The sequence below is a fragment of the Tenrec ecaudatus genome, chromosome 1 (genome assembly GCF_050624435.1).
Source record: "Tenrec ecaudatus isolate mTenEca1 chromosome 1, mTenEca1.hap1, whole genome shotgun sequence".
Taxonomy (NCBI): domain Eukaryota; kingdom Metazoa; phylum Chordata; class Mammalia; order Afrosoricida; family Tenrecidae; genus Tenrec; species Tenrec ecaudatus.
This window is the reverse complement of record NC_134530.1, coordinates 77,067,946-77,087,596: the sequence shown is the minus strand read 5'-3', so window position 1 is coordinate 77,087,596 and position 19,651 is coordinate 77,067,946. Positions and strand designations below refer to the sequence as shown.

Below are 19,651 nucleotides of genomic sequence, written 5' to 3'. Positions count from 1 at the left end.
CACTCTTAAATTCCTGCTCTTTCCTCCTAACACCATTTAAAATCTTTGCTGCATGCACCTGGACCTGTGTCTCTTCCTCCCTGGCTGGCCCAATAATAAAAGTTTCCCCTCTAAGACTAACCTCTTTCTCTGTCTCAACACTTAACAACATCAAATGCCCCTCTTTTGGTACCATTAATTCATTCAATAGGTACTTACTGAATATCCACTGTGGGAAGCAGAAAGATTTCTCTCAAGTTGTCTCTCCTAAATATGTGTTAGACTTAGGACACTGCTTGCAGCTAATGATAAATGATTGTCAAGTTACCTCCCTGAAGGCAATCAGTTGCTAGACTACAGGTAGGCCCCACTCCCTGCTGTTGTGAACAATGGGCTACTTCTCCTTAAAGGCAGGTCAAACCTGCTCAATGACATTCAAAGTTAGGCTGCCATCCTGAATCTAGGATCCCCCAATCTTGTCACATCTTTACCCCTAGTCCCTCCTCCTCCTATTGCGTGTATATCCCTTGATTGTCCCCCTTCTCATTGGTATAAAACCTATAGTGCAACCCTCCCTGTGACGTCTCTACTTGTAATTAGTGGGTTTGCACTCCCCCAAAGGGGTATAAGCAATAAAGAGCTCTCAAGGGCACCCCTCTTGGTCTCTTGTCAGTTCCCTCTTTCCTCTCGTCCGCTCCCTGTTCCCTTTCTCTTTGTCCTCCTTCCCCTCCCCCTCTCTCCACGTGGACCACCAAGCAGGGCTGAGGTGAGCATGCTACCATGAAATGTGTTTGATTCCACTATTTCAATCTCTCTTCTATCTCTCATGCTCTCTATGACTTTAATATAATATTTACATATCTCAACCATACAATAGTGCCCATTGAACCCGCGATTAGTTGTGGGGTCTGGCCCCTCCAACCACAACCCACCATATACCAGTAATTGTTTTTGATTCTGAGTATATGGAGAGGTATAAGAAAGACAAAGTTCCAATTCTTACAGCAGAGATAGGTATGTAGACAATAAACTAATAGACAAAGAAATAATATAGTTTTAGGCAGTGGGTACTATTTTAGATAGAATTGTCAAAGAAGGCCTCTCTTTTAAAAAATAGTTTTATTGGGAGCTCATACAACTCTTATTACAATCCATACATACATCAATTGTGTCAAGCAAATTTGTTGTCCTCATCAGAAGGCCTCTCTTAATGGGTCATTTAAGTTGAGCTATGACTAATGAGAAGGACTCATTAAGAAAATCAAGAAAATAAAGATTAAGAAAAGTCTGAGGGAAGAACATTCCAGGCAGAGGAGCACAAGTAATGGGATAAAGGCAGACCACCTAAGTGTGTGAAGGACATTAGGAAAGGCCCTGTTCTGGAGTAGAGTGTAGAATGGTAGGTGAGATTGTAACTGTAGATAGACAAATCACTGAACTTTATTAGCCATAGCAAGCAAATATATGTTATTACAAGTGTGAAAAGAAAAACAGGGAGTGATATGACCTAATTTATAATTTTAGAAATCATTTTGTGTTTCTACACTTTCTTACTCAAGCAAGGATCTCTAAATTTGTGTCTTCAGAGCTGAGATGAAGAGCACTTAGCTAGATTTGAGATAAAATAAACTTTCATTTGACATTAAGTATTTTTCAGAGTCACTCATTTATTTTGAAGTTTGAATATTAAATTGTTATTGTTAGCTGCCACTGAGTCAGCTGCTCACTCGTGGTGACCTCATGTTAAGAGTAGAGCCGTTCCATGGGCATTTCTTGACTGTAATCTTAAAAGACAAAACAAAATTTTATGTTGTGAATTAGGTGGTGGTTTCTATATCAGATCATACTTTTTGTTTTCTACTTTAACAAAGTATCAAGTCTACCAATAACTTACTCTACTGCCCCACTTCTGCCCCCCCCCACGCCCCCCGTCTCTCTTTGGTTGGATATGCTACTCTCAAGGTCAGCAGTCTGAAACCACCAGTCACTGATCCAGAGAAAGATGAAACTTTCTATTCCTGTAATAGTTGCAGTCTCAGAAACCCAAAGATGCATCTCTATTCTGTCCTATCATGTGATGGCAGTGAATGTTGAATTATTGTCCCCTTCACTAAATTAGCACCTGTCTACCCTCTACCCTATTATTTTCTCTTCCTTCTCTTCCACTTCCAGTCTTTGTTATTGTTGTTGTTAGGTGTCATCGAGTTGGTTCCAACCCAGAGACCCTATGCACAAGGGAATGAAATACTACCCGGACCTCTGAGTCCAGTGATGCAGCCACTGTGTCAAGCCATCTTGTTGTGGGCCTTCCTCCTTTTCACTGGTCCTGTACTTTACTGAATGATGGCCTTTTACAGGGATTGGTTTATGCTGACAACATGTCCATGGTATGTAAGATGAAGCCTTGCCATCCTTGCTTCTAGGAGTACTCTGGCTGTACTTCTTCTAAAATAGACTTGTTTGTTCTTTTGGCAGTCCATGCATGGTACTTTCAATATTCCAGCATCAAAGTTCAAATGCATCGACTCTTCTTTGGTATTCCTTATTCAGTGTTCAACTTTTACATGTATATGGAGCCTTGAAACTACCATGGCTTGAGTCAGGCACACTTTAATCCTCAAAGTAACATTCTTGCTTTTCAATACTCTAAAGATATCTTTTGCACCCCTAAGCAAACAAAAAGCAAACTCCCATCAAGTTGATGCTGATTCATAGCGACCCTATAGGACAGGAAAAACGGGCTTTTATGAAAAAATTCACTGTGACCAGAAAGAACCTTCCCAAGTGATGCCACTGGGTGCGCTATCTCAGAGTGAGTTGCTCCATGCTTGCCATGCGGTGGGGGGAGTGAGGATGCATACTACGAAAGCTCCGCTCCTTCCAGCACAATTCTGTTTGGGGGAGGGTTACTCCCTTGTATTTATAGATTGCATTGGGTCATATTGACATTTTCACAATGTTAAGTCTTCCTAACCATGAACATGGAATATTTATGTAGGTCTCCATTTATGAAGGTCTCTCTCTTTTCTTTTTGTAGTATTTTATAGTTTTCTTTGTATTAGTCTTTTGTTTTTCTGGTTAGGTTATTCATCTTTTGTGTGGCTACTATAAATGTCATTATTTTCTTGATTTCTTTTTCAGAGCTCTCCTTGTTGCTACAGAAGAATCCAAGTGATTTTTGAATGTTAATCTTGTAGCCTGCCACATCACCAAATCTTTTAATTATTTTCAACCATTTTCTTGTTGAGTGTGGGTTTTTCTACAGAACAACCCCAAACACTTCATGTATTTGCATGTCATTCTTGTGCAGGGACCATGCTTATCTTCTCTATATTGTTCCTATTTTAGTATAGGTGCTACTGAAGTAGGCACTTGGTTGTAATCTTTATGGGAACAAGTTGCCTGGCGTTTCTTCTGTGTTACTGCTGAACCACCAACCTTTAGACTAGTAGCTGAATGCAAACTACTTGTACTACTTGGATTCCTAAATTCTTTCTAAAGGAGTATGCTTAGTAAGCAGAAATGTGAGGAGCCCTGATGGCATAGTGAGTTAAGTGTTGGGATTGTTAATCAGAACTCATCATTTCAAACTTACCAGCGGCTCTGAGGGGGAAAGCTGAGGCACTGTTTACTTAAAGATATAAAGCCTTGCAAAGCATATCAAGCAGTTCTACTTTGACCTGTAGTTAGAATTCACTTGACATGTTTTTAAAGATCGAAATATGTTTTTATAATCACATTAACCTCTTAGTTTGTTGTGAACATACTTGGCCTTTCAAGAGAAGTACTCCATTAAAAACATTCCTGCATCTACATTCCTGCTTCTTGACCTAGATACAAAGTTTTCAAATACAGAGAGCAATGAATGGGTGCAACACTTAATGACTAGAACACCAAAGGTATAATTTCTTAAGAGTGTGTGTGGGTTGTGGACAACATTGTGACCTAGATTTCTCTTCTTTTTATTCCTTCAGTCACAATTACCAGCCTCTTCAACCACCCCAAGCTCATGGTTATCTCACGTTGTCCAGTGTTTGCTTCAAAAAGAGGAAGTAAAATAAATCCATTCATAAAATGGGGTTAACTTTTCACTCCTTCCAAGGGTGTTACTGGAATTTAAGGAGAGGTTCTAGGGAGGAAAATGAATCACTAATGGAGGAATTAAAACGTACGGGAGATAATTTGGGGCTGGAGATTTTAATGAACTCATACCACTCCCAATTTATTTAACCTGGAATCAATATTCCTGATTTAATCTGATTTTTAAGTATAAAGAAGTGGAAAATGGGGTTACGAGTAATTTACCTTTGAATTTTTAGGCATAACCCTCAGATTCGTCACTCTGGGAGGTAGACAGATACTATATTGTCTAAAGTAAGTTTCAGAGGTAGGCTTCTAACAGAAATGATAGGTTTTTAATTTTTGTGATTTATGACCTTTACTAACATTGTAAGGAGGGATCAGTTATCACATTTGATGGGAGGGAAATCCTTAAAGTAAAAATGGGAAGGTTGGTGACATAGTGTATTACAAGTTTAAATTTACCAGTCACTCCATGGGAGAAAGATGATGATTTCTGTTCCCATAAAGATTTACAGCTCTGGAAACCCACAGGGGCAGTTCTAGTCTGCCCTGTAGGGCTATGATGGGAAGAGTTAAAGGGTATCTTCAACTTTAAAGTTGGAATGCAGATGGGAAAAAACCAAACATTTAAATATTCTAAAAGAATTTAGGTGAAAAGTTTATAAATTATAATTCATAGTCTTTAACTTTCTTGGACATCTCAAGATCTTATTAAGTTTCTAGTATGCCGATTTCTTAAAGAATGGCAACTGTTTGTTTCTTGTTTCTTAAGGAATACTCTCTCCCAAAAATGTAAGTACTCAAATAGAGTGTGGCAATTTCTAAATCATTTTCAGTGGAAAACATTAATTCTAGCTTGACAGTTTGGCTGTGCCTTGAAGTCACTGGTGGACTTCACTTGAGTAGGTCTTTATCTTGATATCTGATGGAGATAGACTAGAGGAGTACCTCTGTGGTGTCTTTCTAGGTGCGAACTTTTAAACAGGGAATCAGACATTTCTTACATTTATTATGGGATCAGAACTGCATTTTTTAAAAGTGACATTACATTCCTCTGGCTTTCCACCTACCACCTTAAGAAGGAAAACTTCTTAAATTCTTGTGAGGATTCTTTTACTTCTACGAGTTCCTTGTGGCTCAGTCCTTGGGCTTTTTTCCCCTTCCACTACCACCTATAAACCCATACACCTCAGACTTAAATCTAAAACTTAGGCCTCTTCTCTGAGCTCCAGAACTGATCTTCATGTGTGTGGCTTACAGATGACAAAACATGTCCCAAACTGAGCTAAGCTTCTTCCCCAGAACTTGCTTCTTTGTCAGTAAGGCATTCTAACAATGAATTAGAGATATTGGCATCATCATCTGTCTACTCAGAATTCTGTCTTTTTCATCCCCGACCCCATCAAAGAAATCACTGTCCAACCCCCACTTTCTACATACATCGTCTCGATCTGTACATTCATGTTTCAAAACTAAGTTATTACTTTAATAGCCTCTTTACTTTTCTCTTGAAGTTTTGTTCCCTCCCTCCAACATGATTAATATTTATAAATTAGTTGGAAACAATTTTAGTTATGTCTCCCCCTTTCATTTGTTCATTCATATATCGAGTACCTATAATGTGACAGACATTGTTATGGATGCTGTGAATCCTGTGATATACAAAACAGGGAAAGCAGTGACTTTTTATTCTTAGGAATATTTTATATGATCTTGGCCACTAATACCATAATCCATTGTTCCAAGCTTACAATAGTTTAGACATACAAGTCTACTTTTCACAGCCTTTGAACAACTCTATTCTTTTTTTTGTTGTTGTTTTTAGGGTGTTTTTATTTTTATTTATTTATTTAAAAATAATTTTCTTGGGGCTCGTACAACTCTTATCACAAATCCATACATATATCCATTGTGTCAAGCACATTTGTACATTTGTTGACCTCATCGTTCTCAAAATATTTGCTTTCTACTTGAGCCAGCCCTTGGTATCAGCTTTTCCCCCTCCCTCCTAGCTCCCTACCCCCTCCCTCATGAAACCTGATAATTTATAAACTATTTTGTCATATCTTACACTGTTCAACATCTCCCTTCACCCCCTTTCTGTTGTCCATCCCCCAGGGAGGAGATTATAGGTAGATCCCTGTAATCAGTTCCCCCTTTCTACCCCACCTTCCTTCCACCCTCCTGGGATCACCACTCTCAGCACTGGTTCTGAAGGGTTCATCTGTCCTGGATTCCCTGTGTTTCCAGTTCCTATTTGTACCAGTATATATCCTCTGATCTAGCCAGACTTGTAAGGTAGAATTGGGATCATGATAGTCAGGGTGGGGATGGGAGGAAGCATTTAAGAACTAGAGGAGAGAGCAAATGTTTTGAGAATGATGAGGGCAATGAATGTACAAATGTGCTTTATACAATTGATGTATGTATGGATTGTGATAAGAGTTGTATGCGCCCCTAATAAGACGATAAAAAAAAAGAACTAGAGGAAAGTTGTTTCATTATTGCTACATTACACCCTGACTGGCTCGTCTCCTCCTTGCAACCCTTCTGTAAGCAGGTGTCCAGTTGTCTACAGATGGGTTTTGGGTCTCCACTCTGCACTCCCCCTCATTCACAATGATAAGATTTTTTTGTTCTGATGATGCCTGATACCTGGTCCCTTCGACACTCGTGATCACACAGGCTGGTGTGCTTTTTCCATGTGGGCTTTATTGCTTCTGAGCTAGATGGCCGATTGCTTACCTTCAAGCCTTTTGAAGGCCGATTATTTACCTTCAAGCCTTTAAGACCCCAGATGCTATCTTTTGATAGCCGGGCACCACCAGCTTTCTTCACATCTGCTTATGCACCCATTTGCCTTCAGCGATCATGCTGGGAAGGTGAGTATTAGAACAATTCTATTCTTATAGAATAATTTCTAGAAATAATTTCTATATAGAATGATCTTATAGAAATTATATATTCAAAAAAATTAAAAAAAGAAATTATATATTCAAATGCTAGTTTAAATGTTTCGCCCCCCAAAAGAGGCACTCTCTTGACTACTCTAACTTCTTTAATATTGCTCCTTCTAGAAGGATTTATAATTATAAATTAAAAACAAAAACTTATGCTTGTTTATTGTCCATCTCTCCCATGAAGTCCTTTGGAAGTTCCACAGACCAGGGTCATATGTACCTTGTCCAATACTCTATTCCCAGTGTCTGGCACATACTCAGAGCTCAGTACATAGTTGTTGCTTGAATGAGTAAATTAATGGCTCTCTATGGAGCTTTATCATATTTCTGTAGCCTGGTAATCCTTTCTGTACGACCTAGAGGTGTCCTTTTAAAGTGGAAATACTAACAGGTCATACTAAGGATGTAGCCTCTCACCATGTCTACTTGGAGAATTTTAATGACTGGCTGAATTTGAAGATTTCTTAAGAACGTATGGCATTGCTGCTTTGGACCATAAAAGAAAGCAACAAACTCAAAGTACAGATTATAGTATGTCATTTCATGTATTTATTCAACATTTACTGCCTGACTGATTAATTATGTAGTGAGAAGCTATGCTACTAGAAATACAAAGGAAAAGCACTGTTCTGAAGAAAAGCAGTCTAATGGGAGTTGCTTAGTCTGAAAAATGATAGCTTCTTGAAAGGATAATTGGAAATTTAACCTGAAATACTCATTTTTTTCTTTCCCAACTAATTTACCTCAACTACCACTCTAGTTCAGGTTTTCATCATTGCTTCCCTCCTTCCAACTCCTTATCCTTTTTCAATTAACAAAGTATTTTAATAATTTCCCAGATCCTTATCCTTATCACACATTTTGTCTTCATAGCATTTATAGCTTTTGACTCTACTATTACTTATATACTACTTTGGACATGTTATCAGGAGAGACCAATCCTTGGAAAAGGACATCATGCTTGGTAAACTGGAGGGGCAGTGAAAAAGAGGAAGACCCTTGCGAAGTTATCTATCTCGTGTTTGCAACAATGGTCTCAACACAGCAACAATTGTGAGGATGGTGTTTCCTTCTGTTGTATCTCAGGTCGTTTTGAGTTGGAACTGATTGGACACCTAAAATCAACTAACTGTATAATTTATTTTACCCCCCCCCCCACTAGAATGTTAACTCCAACAAAGAATAATTGTTTTGTCCATCCTATTTCCTGTATATGGACCGCAAAGGACATGTAAGTTAGAGATGTGTAAGGTTGAGGTTTATTGACTGATAGGTGCTGAATCAGGCGTTTGTTAACAAACTTGGAATAACCCCAAATAGATCTCTTGCTTCAAGTTTTCCCCCATTTAGTCACATATAACTTTTATGTGCCCAAGTAACTTCCCTCAAGATGCTTTTGACACATGTCAAAGAAATGTGTGTTTCAAGTTTAGGTCACATTTTACGTGACTGTTCATCAAAATCTAGAAAAGGGTACTTGCGGCAATAACTTGACCTAAGGTAGCTAGCTGTTCAATAAATGTTGGTAGAGCAACGTTAGAAGACACAAGTTTAAAGTACTTTGGTGAAGTCGCCATCGATTCGATGGCACATGTCCGGTTTCAGGTTTTTTAAGTACCAAGGGCGAACAACAGGAGGGTTAGCCAGAGCTATAAGGACCGTAGCTGTTTCCGGCGCTCACCTCAGGTCAGCTCCAGAACAGCTTCCGCCCGGACGGGCAGGGAAACTTCCGGTGTTCGCTTTTTCACGTTAAGCCAAAGATTCTGCTCCGAGTCTGAGGGGGAAAAGTGCCCAAAACACAGCACAAATGGGGGGGGGTGTCGCAGTGGGGATGCATTGTCTGCACGCGCCTCTCGAAGTTCTCAGCTAGAGTATATTCTCTGCCGTAGAACAGTTTGCTCTCAGACGGAAGCTGCCTCCAGCCACCTCCCCTCAAACGTCATAAATGCTGCGCAGCCGTCTAGGAGCGCTTTTCCCGTCGTCCTCCGCTCCATTCCCCGCCTCTTCTTCCCTTTTCCCTCCCCGCCCACCCTAGGTTTCGAAGCGCTTTCTGGGCGCTCCCAGAATCCGGCCTGGCCCCTTCCGTTCCCCTTCGTCCCTTTTCCCATTGGCTGTTTATGTGCGCTTGTCTACTCTCTTGCTTTATGATTGGCTAAAATCAGACGCGTCATCGGCAACTGGGAGGAGGCGGGGAAGGGAGGAAGTTGGCGTGAGGCAGACCGGGTTGGGGGAGGAGCTCAGGCCTGACCTCCTCAGCGGCTGCGGCAGCACCAGCGCCGGCCGCCACCGCCTCTGAAAAGGGGAGGGGGAGGAGCGGCTGGGGAGTCAGAGGAAGGGGAGGACCCTGCGAAGAGGGATGCCGGGCGAGGCGGCCTGGTGGTGAATGCTGAGGAGAGTCACCGTTGCTGTAGTTCGTGCCGCCGGGAAGAAGTTCTGGTGGGAGGCCGGGCGGGAGCTCGCAGCACTGAGGAGAATCGAAGCGCGGGGTCGGTGCGAAGACTCTACCGCCACCAAACCCTCTCGTGCTCTGACCATGCCTGGAAGGAACAAGGCGAAGTCGACCTGCAGCTGTCCGGACCTGCAGCCCAATGGAGAGGATGTGGGCGAGAGCGGCCGGGTTGCCCGCTTAGGAGCCGATGAGTCTGAGGAGGAGGGACGGAGGGGGTCTGTCAGTAATGCCGGAGACCCAGAGATCGTCAAGTCCCCCAGCGACCCCAAGCAATACCGGTGAGGGAGGTGGCGTGGGGCTGCGGAAAAGGGTGCGGGCGCCTCGCCTGTCGCCGCCCTAGCTTCGGCTCTCCTTATCTGCGGAAGGAGCGAGGGGTCCTAACCCACATGCTTCTTGGGTGTTGGGATTAAGGGCAGTTGAGGCTTCCAGGTGGTGCCACATGGACAAGGGGAAGCTCTGGGGCTTCACGGGGAGTTGTCAGAGGCAGACTGGGAAGGGCCGTTCGAGTAGCTTGGACATTCGTTGGAGCCAGAATAGAGCTGTCTGGGAGGAAGGCAGGGCGGCTAGTTGTGGGGAGGGCGGGTGTCTTAGTCCTAGGATGCTATGAGGAGAGGGCACAGGAGTCAGATTGTAAATTTGGCGAAGAGGAGATTTAAAATTCACAAAGCTTTGAGGGGCCGCGTTTGGGATCCTAGTTGGCAGAAGATGAAGTGGATATTGTCTCCATGGAGTTAATTTAACCCCCAGACAGTTGGATGATCTCTTCCCAGGAATATGTTGGAGAGGACCTGGGGTCTCAGTTGGGTGAGCCCCAGAAACTTCGTTAGTTTCTTCCAGTGCTGACCTTCTCTGAGATTTATATAGGAAATCATCCAAACATCTTTAACTGGTGGCTCACTCCTTACCTGAGTTACTCTCCGAAGAGGAAGCTTATTTCACAGAATGTAGACTGTAATGTATTTGAAATAAATGATACATTTATAAGTTCGTATTCATTAAGTGGAAAGGTGGAGGAGGATTATAGGTCTGAATTTGTTAAAATGCTTTACAGTGTTGTAACAGGAAAGAAACGTTGAAAGCATCTTTTTACTCCCCATCTCATTTGAACAAAAATCCAGCTTGAGAAAGAAGTGAATTTGAAGTTTCAAACCAGTTCAGTTTCTTCTTTCACTCCACATCTAGAGAGGGGCAGTACACAGCTCTTATTATTTTCTCAGACTGCAGGGTCAGGAGATTGTTAATGTTTGGGCTTGCTTTTTGGTAATGTATAAATGAGCATGATAAACTTGATAAAAGGTGCCAAGATTTTGCTTTCCAGATTAAAATGTCTACCCCCACCATAAGACTACAAAAATAACTTAATTCTTATTATGTACTTTATATCATACTGTTCTGGTGGTGGTGGTGGTTTTCATACTGTTCTAATGGCTTTCAATATTTTATTTCATTCACTGAATTAAAATTTTCAGCAAATTTAGTTGGCAGATACTAATCCTCTCTATGTTTCAGGTGCTGAGCTATCTTAAATCTGAAATTATCCTGGGCACTAGATAAACAAATATGCTTAAAACTACATACTTTTAAGGCACTTAACAATGTAACAGAACAACACATACAAGACACACAAAAAGTAAAATTAGGGCACCAAAGTTTTCTAGAAGCTATCCTAGAAGGATGCACTAACTATATTGGGAAATAAAGTAAGGAATGATAAATTCCATCTGGGAAGAAAATTAGGGAAGACTTAAAGAGGAAATGATGCTTCCAAAGTGTCCTTTACATAACCTAGGTTTTTGTATTTCTATCATTATGATCAAATTGTTCCTTTTGGAGTCTAAGCTTTCTTTTAAAATGAAGAGAGTTAATTAGCATAGAGAAGTTATTCAATAAACCTCTTTTCAAAAGAGCAGATCTACTTTTACCTGTTTTATATATTAGCATTCCAATTAGATTTTTAAAGTAATGGGTTTGAATCTTTAAAGGTGAAAAATCTCAGGACTAGGTTTGAAGACTTATCTAGCCTACCGTATAGACTCCAACGTACCATATATACTCGTGGATAAACTGAGTTTCTCAGCACATTTTTAGTGCAGTTTTGTGGTAAAATTAGGTGCCTCTGCTGATATTCGTGTTGGCTTATACTTTATACAGTAATTTTATTTCCTTGGTTCTTTGTGACCAGAAATGTATGAGACATCTGCAGCCAGAAAGCTGAATTATCCTTCCAGGACTCACTCAGCTGTTTTATCTACGAAGTCGCTTCAGGCAGAACTAATCTTTCCTTCCACTACTGGTAAAATTAAAACAAAACATCATTCTTAACAAAAATTCTTTTTAATTCAAAAAACAAGATTTAACAAAACATTACGGAGGAATGATAAGTGCTCTTGCCGTAAGAAGCTTATAATCTAAAGTGACTGTCAGGGAGCAGCTACTGAATCTAAAATGCATGTCATGTAATAGGCAATAGGATATGTGTGCAGTTGTGCATTTATACTCACCTGTGTGACTACCTCTTTTCCTATGTACTAGTTGTATGACCTCGACCTGGCTAACGTTTCTCTAAGGCTAAGGACCATTGAGAATGCAGAAGAAGAGCAACCTATAAACAGGCAGTTTGGAAGCAGCAAGAGAAAAGCAGCTGGTAGTGTCTCCCCTGCCCCACCCACCCCCCTTTTTTTTTTTCAAATGAAGAACTGTTGGACTATATTGCTTTAAGGAGTGATCATTGTTACACAATATTGTGATAATGTCTCTTGGAGATAGCACCCAAGAAATTGGTCCCTAGCAAAATTAATTGGTCAGTAGTAAAATTAACTTCAAAGGAATGCTAGAGTGGCAGAAGCCAAAATGCATACAGATAAAGGCGTGAATAGAAAGCAGGAAATTTTATGCATGGAGGTAGACATTTTAAAGTTTGGTTTTAATGGGGAGTGGATGGAGGTTATAGGATAAAGCAGTACAGAGGTCAAAGGAAGGATTTTTATCCAAGATGGAAAAAACAAGTATATTTATTGCCTGAGAAAATCAGGGAGGGAAGATGGAGATACTGAAGATAACGAATAAAGCAAGGTAGGTGGAAGTGAGGTGACAGAATCAAGGACATACAAGGAGCGATTAGTTTATAGACTTTTCCTTTTCTCTCTCTGTAAAGTAGGCATTAATTTCTACACAGTGGTCCTCTGAGAAGTTACAGGAGAAGCCTGGAGTGGTGAAGGTTTGAAATAGCTAGTTTAGAGAATGGGTGAGTTATATACTTGTCTCTGAACTATAAATTGTGACTATATGCTTTCCTGTGCATTTTGAATTTATATACTTTATATGTTTAAAGTGGCATAGATAAAGGTTCTTGAGGAATGGGGAATAACTGTCCACGGAGAGCAAATTTGGCTTCTAATGGGTCGCTGGTGGGTGACTTGGCCTTTAGCTTAACAAGTGGAGAGGTACATGAGTCTTTTTAGCTTGGGCACAGTAGGAATTGGATTCTACCATATAGTGAGGGTTTTATTTAAAGAGTTGTATGGACTGACTGATAGCCAACAACTACTGCAACTTGTGAGTCAGAAGACTTGCCAGCTCTCTGTAGGCTGTATTGGCTTTATTTTGTGGGTTGTTTTAAATTCAGAGCTGTAGTTGGTCTGGGATAATTGGTGAAACTAAGGAATTTGCCCTTTTTTGCTTTTCCTAAATTTTCATCCAGGTCTGTTAGGCTGAAGTTCCAAACATGTTATAGAAGTGATTAGTAACAGAACATGGCCATAAAAGACTGACTAGTTCAAGGCTTGCATTTTGTTTGGTGTCTATTGCGTCAGTGCATAACAGACCAAAACACTGCCTAGCCCTACACTATTCCTCACAATTTTGTTATGTCAAAAGATGGCACTGTGGGGTTTCCCTTTGTCATTATGTAACTTCTCTCGAACAACCCTTTGACTTTAAGTATGTTTGCATTTAATTACGCAAGTCCGTCATGGTTTTAAATTCTAGTGACTGAAAGTGCCTTTTTTACAAAAGTGATTTGTTGTGGGATACTTTATTATAAAGAGAGTAATACCTATACTTATATCTTGGGTATGATTTGAAAAATAGGATTTGGTCTTTACTGTTATGTCAGGAGCATTAGAAGAATAACAATAAATGGAGACAGGTTGATTTAACTGGAGGAGGTGACAGGCATCCTTAGAAAATGACATTTTAGAAGACTAAAAACAAACATCTGTCTGTCTGAAAACGAGGTCTTGAAGACTAGTATTCCTTGGCATGGTTATAATTTGCGTATTACCTGATGGGTAGAAATTTCTATTTCCTCTATCATAAACATTGCTGTAGTAAATTTTATTGGCATATTTTTGCACATATGTGAGAGCATTTTCATAATAGATTGAGAAATTATTAAACTGTAGAATTTATATTAAATTAAGATTGCCATGTTCTATTAAATACTATCTTAGTGAGAATGTATAAAAATATCTTGATCCTTTTTTTTCCCTTATTTTTATTGACTACAAAGGATATTTGTTTGTAGGGAGATGATTATGTGATTGTTAGGTGCTATCTAGTCAGTTCCAATTCATAGCCACCCTCCCTGACCTGTGATAAAATGACACACTGCCTGCTCCTTCACCGTCCTCACAATCACTGCTATGATTGAATCCATTGTTGCAGGCACGGTGCCAATCCATCTTGTTGAGGGTCCTTTTTCAGCATTGGATAGCAATAAAATGAAAAATCTTTTGCTAACTTGCTGACAAAAACAATTTTAATTAGATGATATTTGACTTTCAAGGTACTCTGGTGGTTTAGTGGTTAAACACTTGGCTCTTAACCAAAAAGTTGGTTATTTAAAACTACCTGCAGCGCTGGGGAGAAAGATGTGGAAATCTACTTCTATAAAGATTCTAATGCCATTATGTTGATTCTGACTCATATAGGAAACAGTAGAATTGCCATTTGAGTTTCCAAGGCTATGTAAATCTTTACAGTAGAAGAAAGCCTTATCTTTCTTCTAGGAAGCAGCTGGTGGGTTGGAACTGCTAACTTGTGGTTAGCACCTCAGTGTGTAATGCACTACACTGCCAAGGCACCATAGAGTTCTTATGAGTCAGAATTGATACAGTGGCAGTACGTGGGTTAGTTTTATGAATAGCATCTTTGTTTTTCTTTCATGAAAAAAAGTTGGTCACTGTTGGTGTATAGAAAAGCTATTTGTTTTTGTTTATAGTTCTGTATTTTGACTAAGTTGCCAAACTTTTTATTACTAATAGGTTTGATTTTAGTAACTACTTGCTAGGTGATAATATCTTTTGCAGTGATTTGTTCCAACCTAATATTTGTGCACATATTTTATATGTTAGAGCATTCAATTTGCACTTTCAAAAACTTTTTTGTCATAAAATATTGTCATTTTAACTTTTTGAAAATGTAGCAAATATATATGTTATAAAGACCCACTGCCATTAAATCGATTCTAACTCATGATGATCCTAAAGGACAGAGTAGAACCGCTCGATAGGGTCTTTAAGGCTGTAATCTTTATGAAAACAGACTGCCACTTCTTTGTCCCACTGAGTGGGCTGGTGGGTTCAAACTGCTGATCTTTTGGGTAAGTGCCGAGTACTTTAAACACTATACCACCAGGGCTCTTTGTGTTATAGAACATTTGTGTGTTAACATTTTTACATGTCAGTGGCATTGGTTATATTCACCATATTATACAACCCTCACTGCAGCCCCTAGTATCTCTTTAGTCGACTTCTGTCTTTCTGAATTTGCCTATTGTTAACATTTCATATAAGTGGTATCAAAGTATTCGCCCTTTTGGTGCTGACTTATTTCACTAAGCATTGTTTCAAGATTCCTCCATGTTGTTGTATGCACCAGTACATAATTTCTTTATGTGGCTGAATAATTCCATTCTGTGTGTATTCTCTATTTTATGTATCCCTTTTCACAGACATTTGGATTGTTTGCACCTTTGACTAATGATTAATAATATGAACATTGGCATACACATCTGATGTAGTTACTAGTTTCATTTCTTTTGGATATATATCTAGCAGTGGAATTGATGAGTCATATGGAAATTCTGTGTTTTAACTTTTTGAGGAATTACCAAATTGTTTTTCACAGTAGATGTACCATTTTAAATTCCACTAGCAAAAAATGAGGGTTTAATTTCTCCCTATCTTTAATGCTTATTGTGGTTTTCTTTTATTTTTAAATATTAAAAAAATATGTTGTTATTGTTAGGTGCTATCAAGTCAGTTCAGACTCCAAGCCACCCATAGCACAACAAAACGAAACACTGCCTTGTCCTGTACCAGTCTCACAACCGTTCCCATGCTGAGGCCCATTGTTGCAGCCACAGCATTAGTCCATCTCCCAGAGGGCCACCTTCTCCTTTGCTGCCCCTTTACCAAACGTCCTTCTCCAGGAACTGGTCTCTCCTGACACTATATCCAAGGTATGTAAGACGAAGTCTTGCCATCCTTACCTCTAAGGGACACTCCTGTGCTTCTCAGAAGTGAGCTACCCTCAAACTCAAATTTACAGCCATCGAGTTAATTCTGACTTATAGTGGCCCTATAGGACAGGATAAAACTGCTCCCTCTGGGTTTCTAAGTCTGTGAATCTTTACAGGAATAGAAAGTCTCATCTTTCTCCTGAAGTACAGTTGATGGTTTTGAATTTCTGTCCTTGCCACTAGCAGCTCAGTAGATAATCCACTGTCAGCAGGGCTCCATAGCTACCCTAGTTAGTGTGAAATGGAATCTCATAGTGGCATTCATTTGCATTTCTCTAATGGTTAATGGAGCCTTGGCTGTGTAGTGGCTACTAACCACAAGGTCAGCAGTTCAAAACCATCTGCTATTCAAGGGGAGAAAGATAAGGTTTTATACTATAGTTACGTTTCAGGCACCCTCAGGCAGTTTTGTTTTGTCCTAAAGGATTGCTTTGAGTAAGCGTGGTGGTAGTGAGTTTGGGTTTTTTTTGAGTGCCTAATGTTGATGAGCATCTTTTCATGTGTTGGAAATTTGTATATTTTTGGAGAAAAATCTTAATTTCTTATTTTTAATTGGGCTGTTATGATTTTTGTTTTTGAGGTATAGCCATTCTTTACAGATTCTGCGTACTAAAGTCTTTATGAGGTATATGGTTTGAAAATAATTTTCTATAATTTTGTCTTCTCAATCTCTTAATTGTCTTTAGTTTTCTTGTAGTGTCTTTGAATGGCTTTGCTATTCAGGTATTGCTTCGTAAAATGATTTAGAAAGTACTCTTCCTCATTTGAGAAAGAATTTAATAAACCCATCCGCTGCCATTGAGCAATTCTGACTCATAGTGAGCCTATATAGGGTTCGAAGGCTGTAAATCTTACGGGAGCAGATAACTTAAACTGCCAACCTTACAGTTAATAGTTCAACACTTACCTATCAGCACCACCAGGTTTCATTTGAGAAAGATTGGTGTTAATTTGCCTTTAAATGCTTGGTAGAATTCACCTGTCACACTTTCTGGTCTTGGGCTTTTCTTTTTGGAGAAACTCTTGGTTACAGAAAGGAGCCCTGGGATGCGTAGAGGTTGGTAACAACAAAGTCAGCAATTAGAACCCACCAGCCACTCCTCGAGAGATAGGCGAGGCTTTCTACTCCTGTAACAAGTTATAGTCTTAGAAACCCTCAGGGACAGTGAGTGTGGTTTTTTGGTTTTGATTACAGCAAGAGCCTTGATGATGCTGTGGGATTACTATTGAGACTGCACATCTCAAAGTTGGTGATTTAAATCCACCAGAAAAATGAGGCTATTTGTTACCATAAAGATTCACAATCTCAGAAATCCTAAGGAGTAGTTCCTTTCTATCGTACAGGTCACTATGAGTTGGAATATATTCTATTAACAGTGGGGTAGGAATTTGGTTACTGAGGCAATCTCTAGGATTGTTATAGCTCTTTATTCTCTTTTCTATTTCTTATTGAATGATACTCATATGGCATATAGTCTTCTGTGAGTTTTGCATTCATTATTTTAAAGATTGTAGCTTGTTGCTGAATTATATATATCTGTTTCATAGTATAGTATTGTGTGAAAGAAATTCCTTTGTGAACATGCTGCTGTGTTTCCATTCTGCTCTCTGTGGACATTTGGGTTGCTTTTCAGTTTAATTAATAATTGAGCTTAATGTCTTGAGGCTCTCCCTCCTCATTTTATTTATTGATCTGGAGATTCCGCCTAGCAGGAAAAATCAGTATCTTATCACATGTTTAGGTTTGTCTTCCTATTTTCTTTATTAATCTGATCAAATTTGCATGTTGTATTCTAAATTTCATGTCTGTTAACAGCATTTTTCTGTTAGGATATTAAAAACAATCCCCAAAGAATCATTGTGTTAGTTTGGGTAGACTAGAGAAACAAATCCATGGACACACATATCTGTATAAGAAAGAGGTTTACGTACAAGAGCAATTGAAAACATCTTAGCCCAGTCCAGATCAAGTCCATAAGTCTGATATTAGTCCATATGTCCGATAGCAATCTATAAAGTCCTCTTCATACTCATGAAACACATGCAATGAAGCCAAATGCAGGATGATCACAAGCCAGTGGGTAGAAAGTCTTTGGGTCCAGTGGCATTGTAAGCATCTCAGCGCTGACAGGGGTCTCTCTGACTTCAGAAGTCTGGTTGCATCCATGTGGCTTGTCTTCTGCAATGTCTCCCAGGGAATAGCATAGAGAGAGAGGTGTCTCCTGCCTCCAAGAAGAAAGTACCAGATTTCCCAGAATTCTCAGAAGGCCATGCCCACACAGAAGTCTCATTGGCTATCTCCAGATTGGCAGCCTAGACTCCACTCCTGTTTATCCTTAAATTGACCCCAGATTAGGTGACTACCACAACCATGAAGATATTTTTTGTCATTTAAATATGATGTTTGATATAGAAAGATAATCTCTGTGAGTAGTGCTTCCATCTCGAGCCAAAGGTACCCTTCTGTGTCTTTCTTTGTATGTTATTTTTATTTTACTTGGTTCACTTTTTCTCAATTTAAGGACTCAAGTTAAGTATACTTTCTCTCACAAACCTTCCGAGACTTCTGCTTCCTAACCTGTGTCCTATACTGTATTGGTTTGGCTTGGTTGTCTCATAAAATTGTGTGCCTGGTACTGAAGAATGTCATTTTACTATTGTATTAAAGTATTTGGCAAATGCTTAATGAATAAATCCATGAAAGAATGAGTAGACTGGAGGGGGAAAATGTGGAGCTGATGCCAAGGACTTAAGTGGAAAGCAAATGTTTTGAGACTGATGAGGGCAATGAATGTACAAATGTGCTTTACACAATTGATGTATGTATGGATTGTGATAAGTTGTGTGAGCCCCCAATAAATTGATTTTAAAATATTTAAATACAAAAAAAAGAAAGAATGAGTAGAATGAAGCAAGAAGCAATCTATAATTGACTTTCGACTATCAAACTGGTATAAGAGTTTTACTAATTAGGATAACCTACAGGGCTCCCAGCCTGTGGAATTATATCTTCTCAGAGGCATAGCTGTTTCTTTAGGCTGTAAAAGCAACTTTGAAGACTGATAAAAAACAACACTTTATAGAAAAGGGAATCAACAGGATTTTAGTTTATGAGATTTTTTGCCTTAACAGTTAAAAACTGATCTGACTGTATTGTGTGGGGGAAAGGCCAGCCCCTCCCAACTCATCGCGGGCTCCATAGGTGCAATTATACAGTTGAGTTAAAGATTGCAATAAAGTCTTAGAGCACGAGATAGGAGAGAGTAAAATAAAGAAGTCACACACATTTCATGGTAGCATGCTCACCTCCTGGATGGCCATTATCCTACCAGCCAGGTCCGCACACAGTGTGGGTCAATGCGAGGTGGGGCGGAGACCCCGTTTATTGCTAACCAAGGCTTATATGGACTTGGGGGTGTGATTATAGGTAACCACATGTCACAGGAAGGGGCAGTACAGTAGGCATATCCATAATAGGAAGGGGATGTACAATAGGCATAAGAGTGACGGGATGAGCTAGGGCTGTGCACATAGGAAGGGGAGAGATTAGAGGTATGCATGTGACGAGATGGGTGGAGCCTGTAGGAGGCATCCTGCTGATCAAGGTGTTTACTAATGGGTGACCATTTAGTCTCCTGGTGCCTCTGTGTCTTTGCA

At 39.7% G+C, this 19,651-nt stretch overlaps 1 protein-coding gene and 1 non-coding gene across 3 annotated transcripts in view; one reads left to right on the top strand and one right to left on the bottom strand.

Annotated features, from left to right (window-relative positions):
- Window positions 1–3,244: 3,244 nt before the first annotated feature.
- Window positions 3,245–3,351, bottom strand: LOC142438236 (U6 spliceosomal RNA). Its single transcript, XR_012782657.1, has one exon. It is a non-coding gene; the product is annotated as a U6 spliceosomal RNA (small nuclear RNA).
- Window positions 3,352–9,333: 5,982 nt separating this feature from the next.
- Window positions 9,334–19,651, top strand: part of NRDC (nardilysin convertase) — an 80,661-nt gene continuing 70,343 nt past the window's right edge. The window contains exon 1 of one of the 2 annotated variants that reach the window (XM_075555866.1): window positions 9,334–9,749. In XM_075555866.1, coding sequence (XP_075411981.1) covers window positions 9,406–9,749 — 344 coding nt within the window. In that variant the 5' untranslated portion in view covers window positions 9,334–9,405. The remainder of the gene's footprint in view (window positions 9,750–19,651) is intronic. The other variant, XM_075555871.1, reaches the window with a different exon arrangement.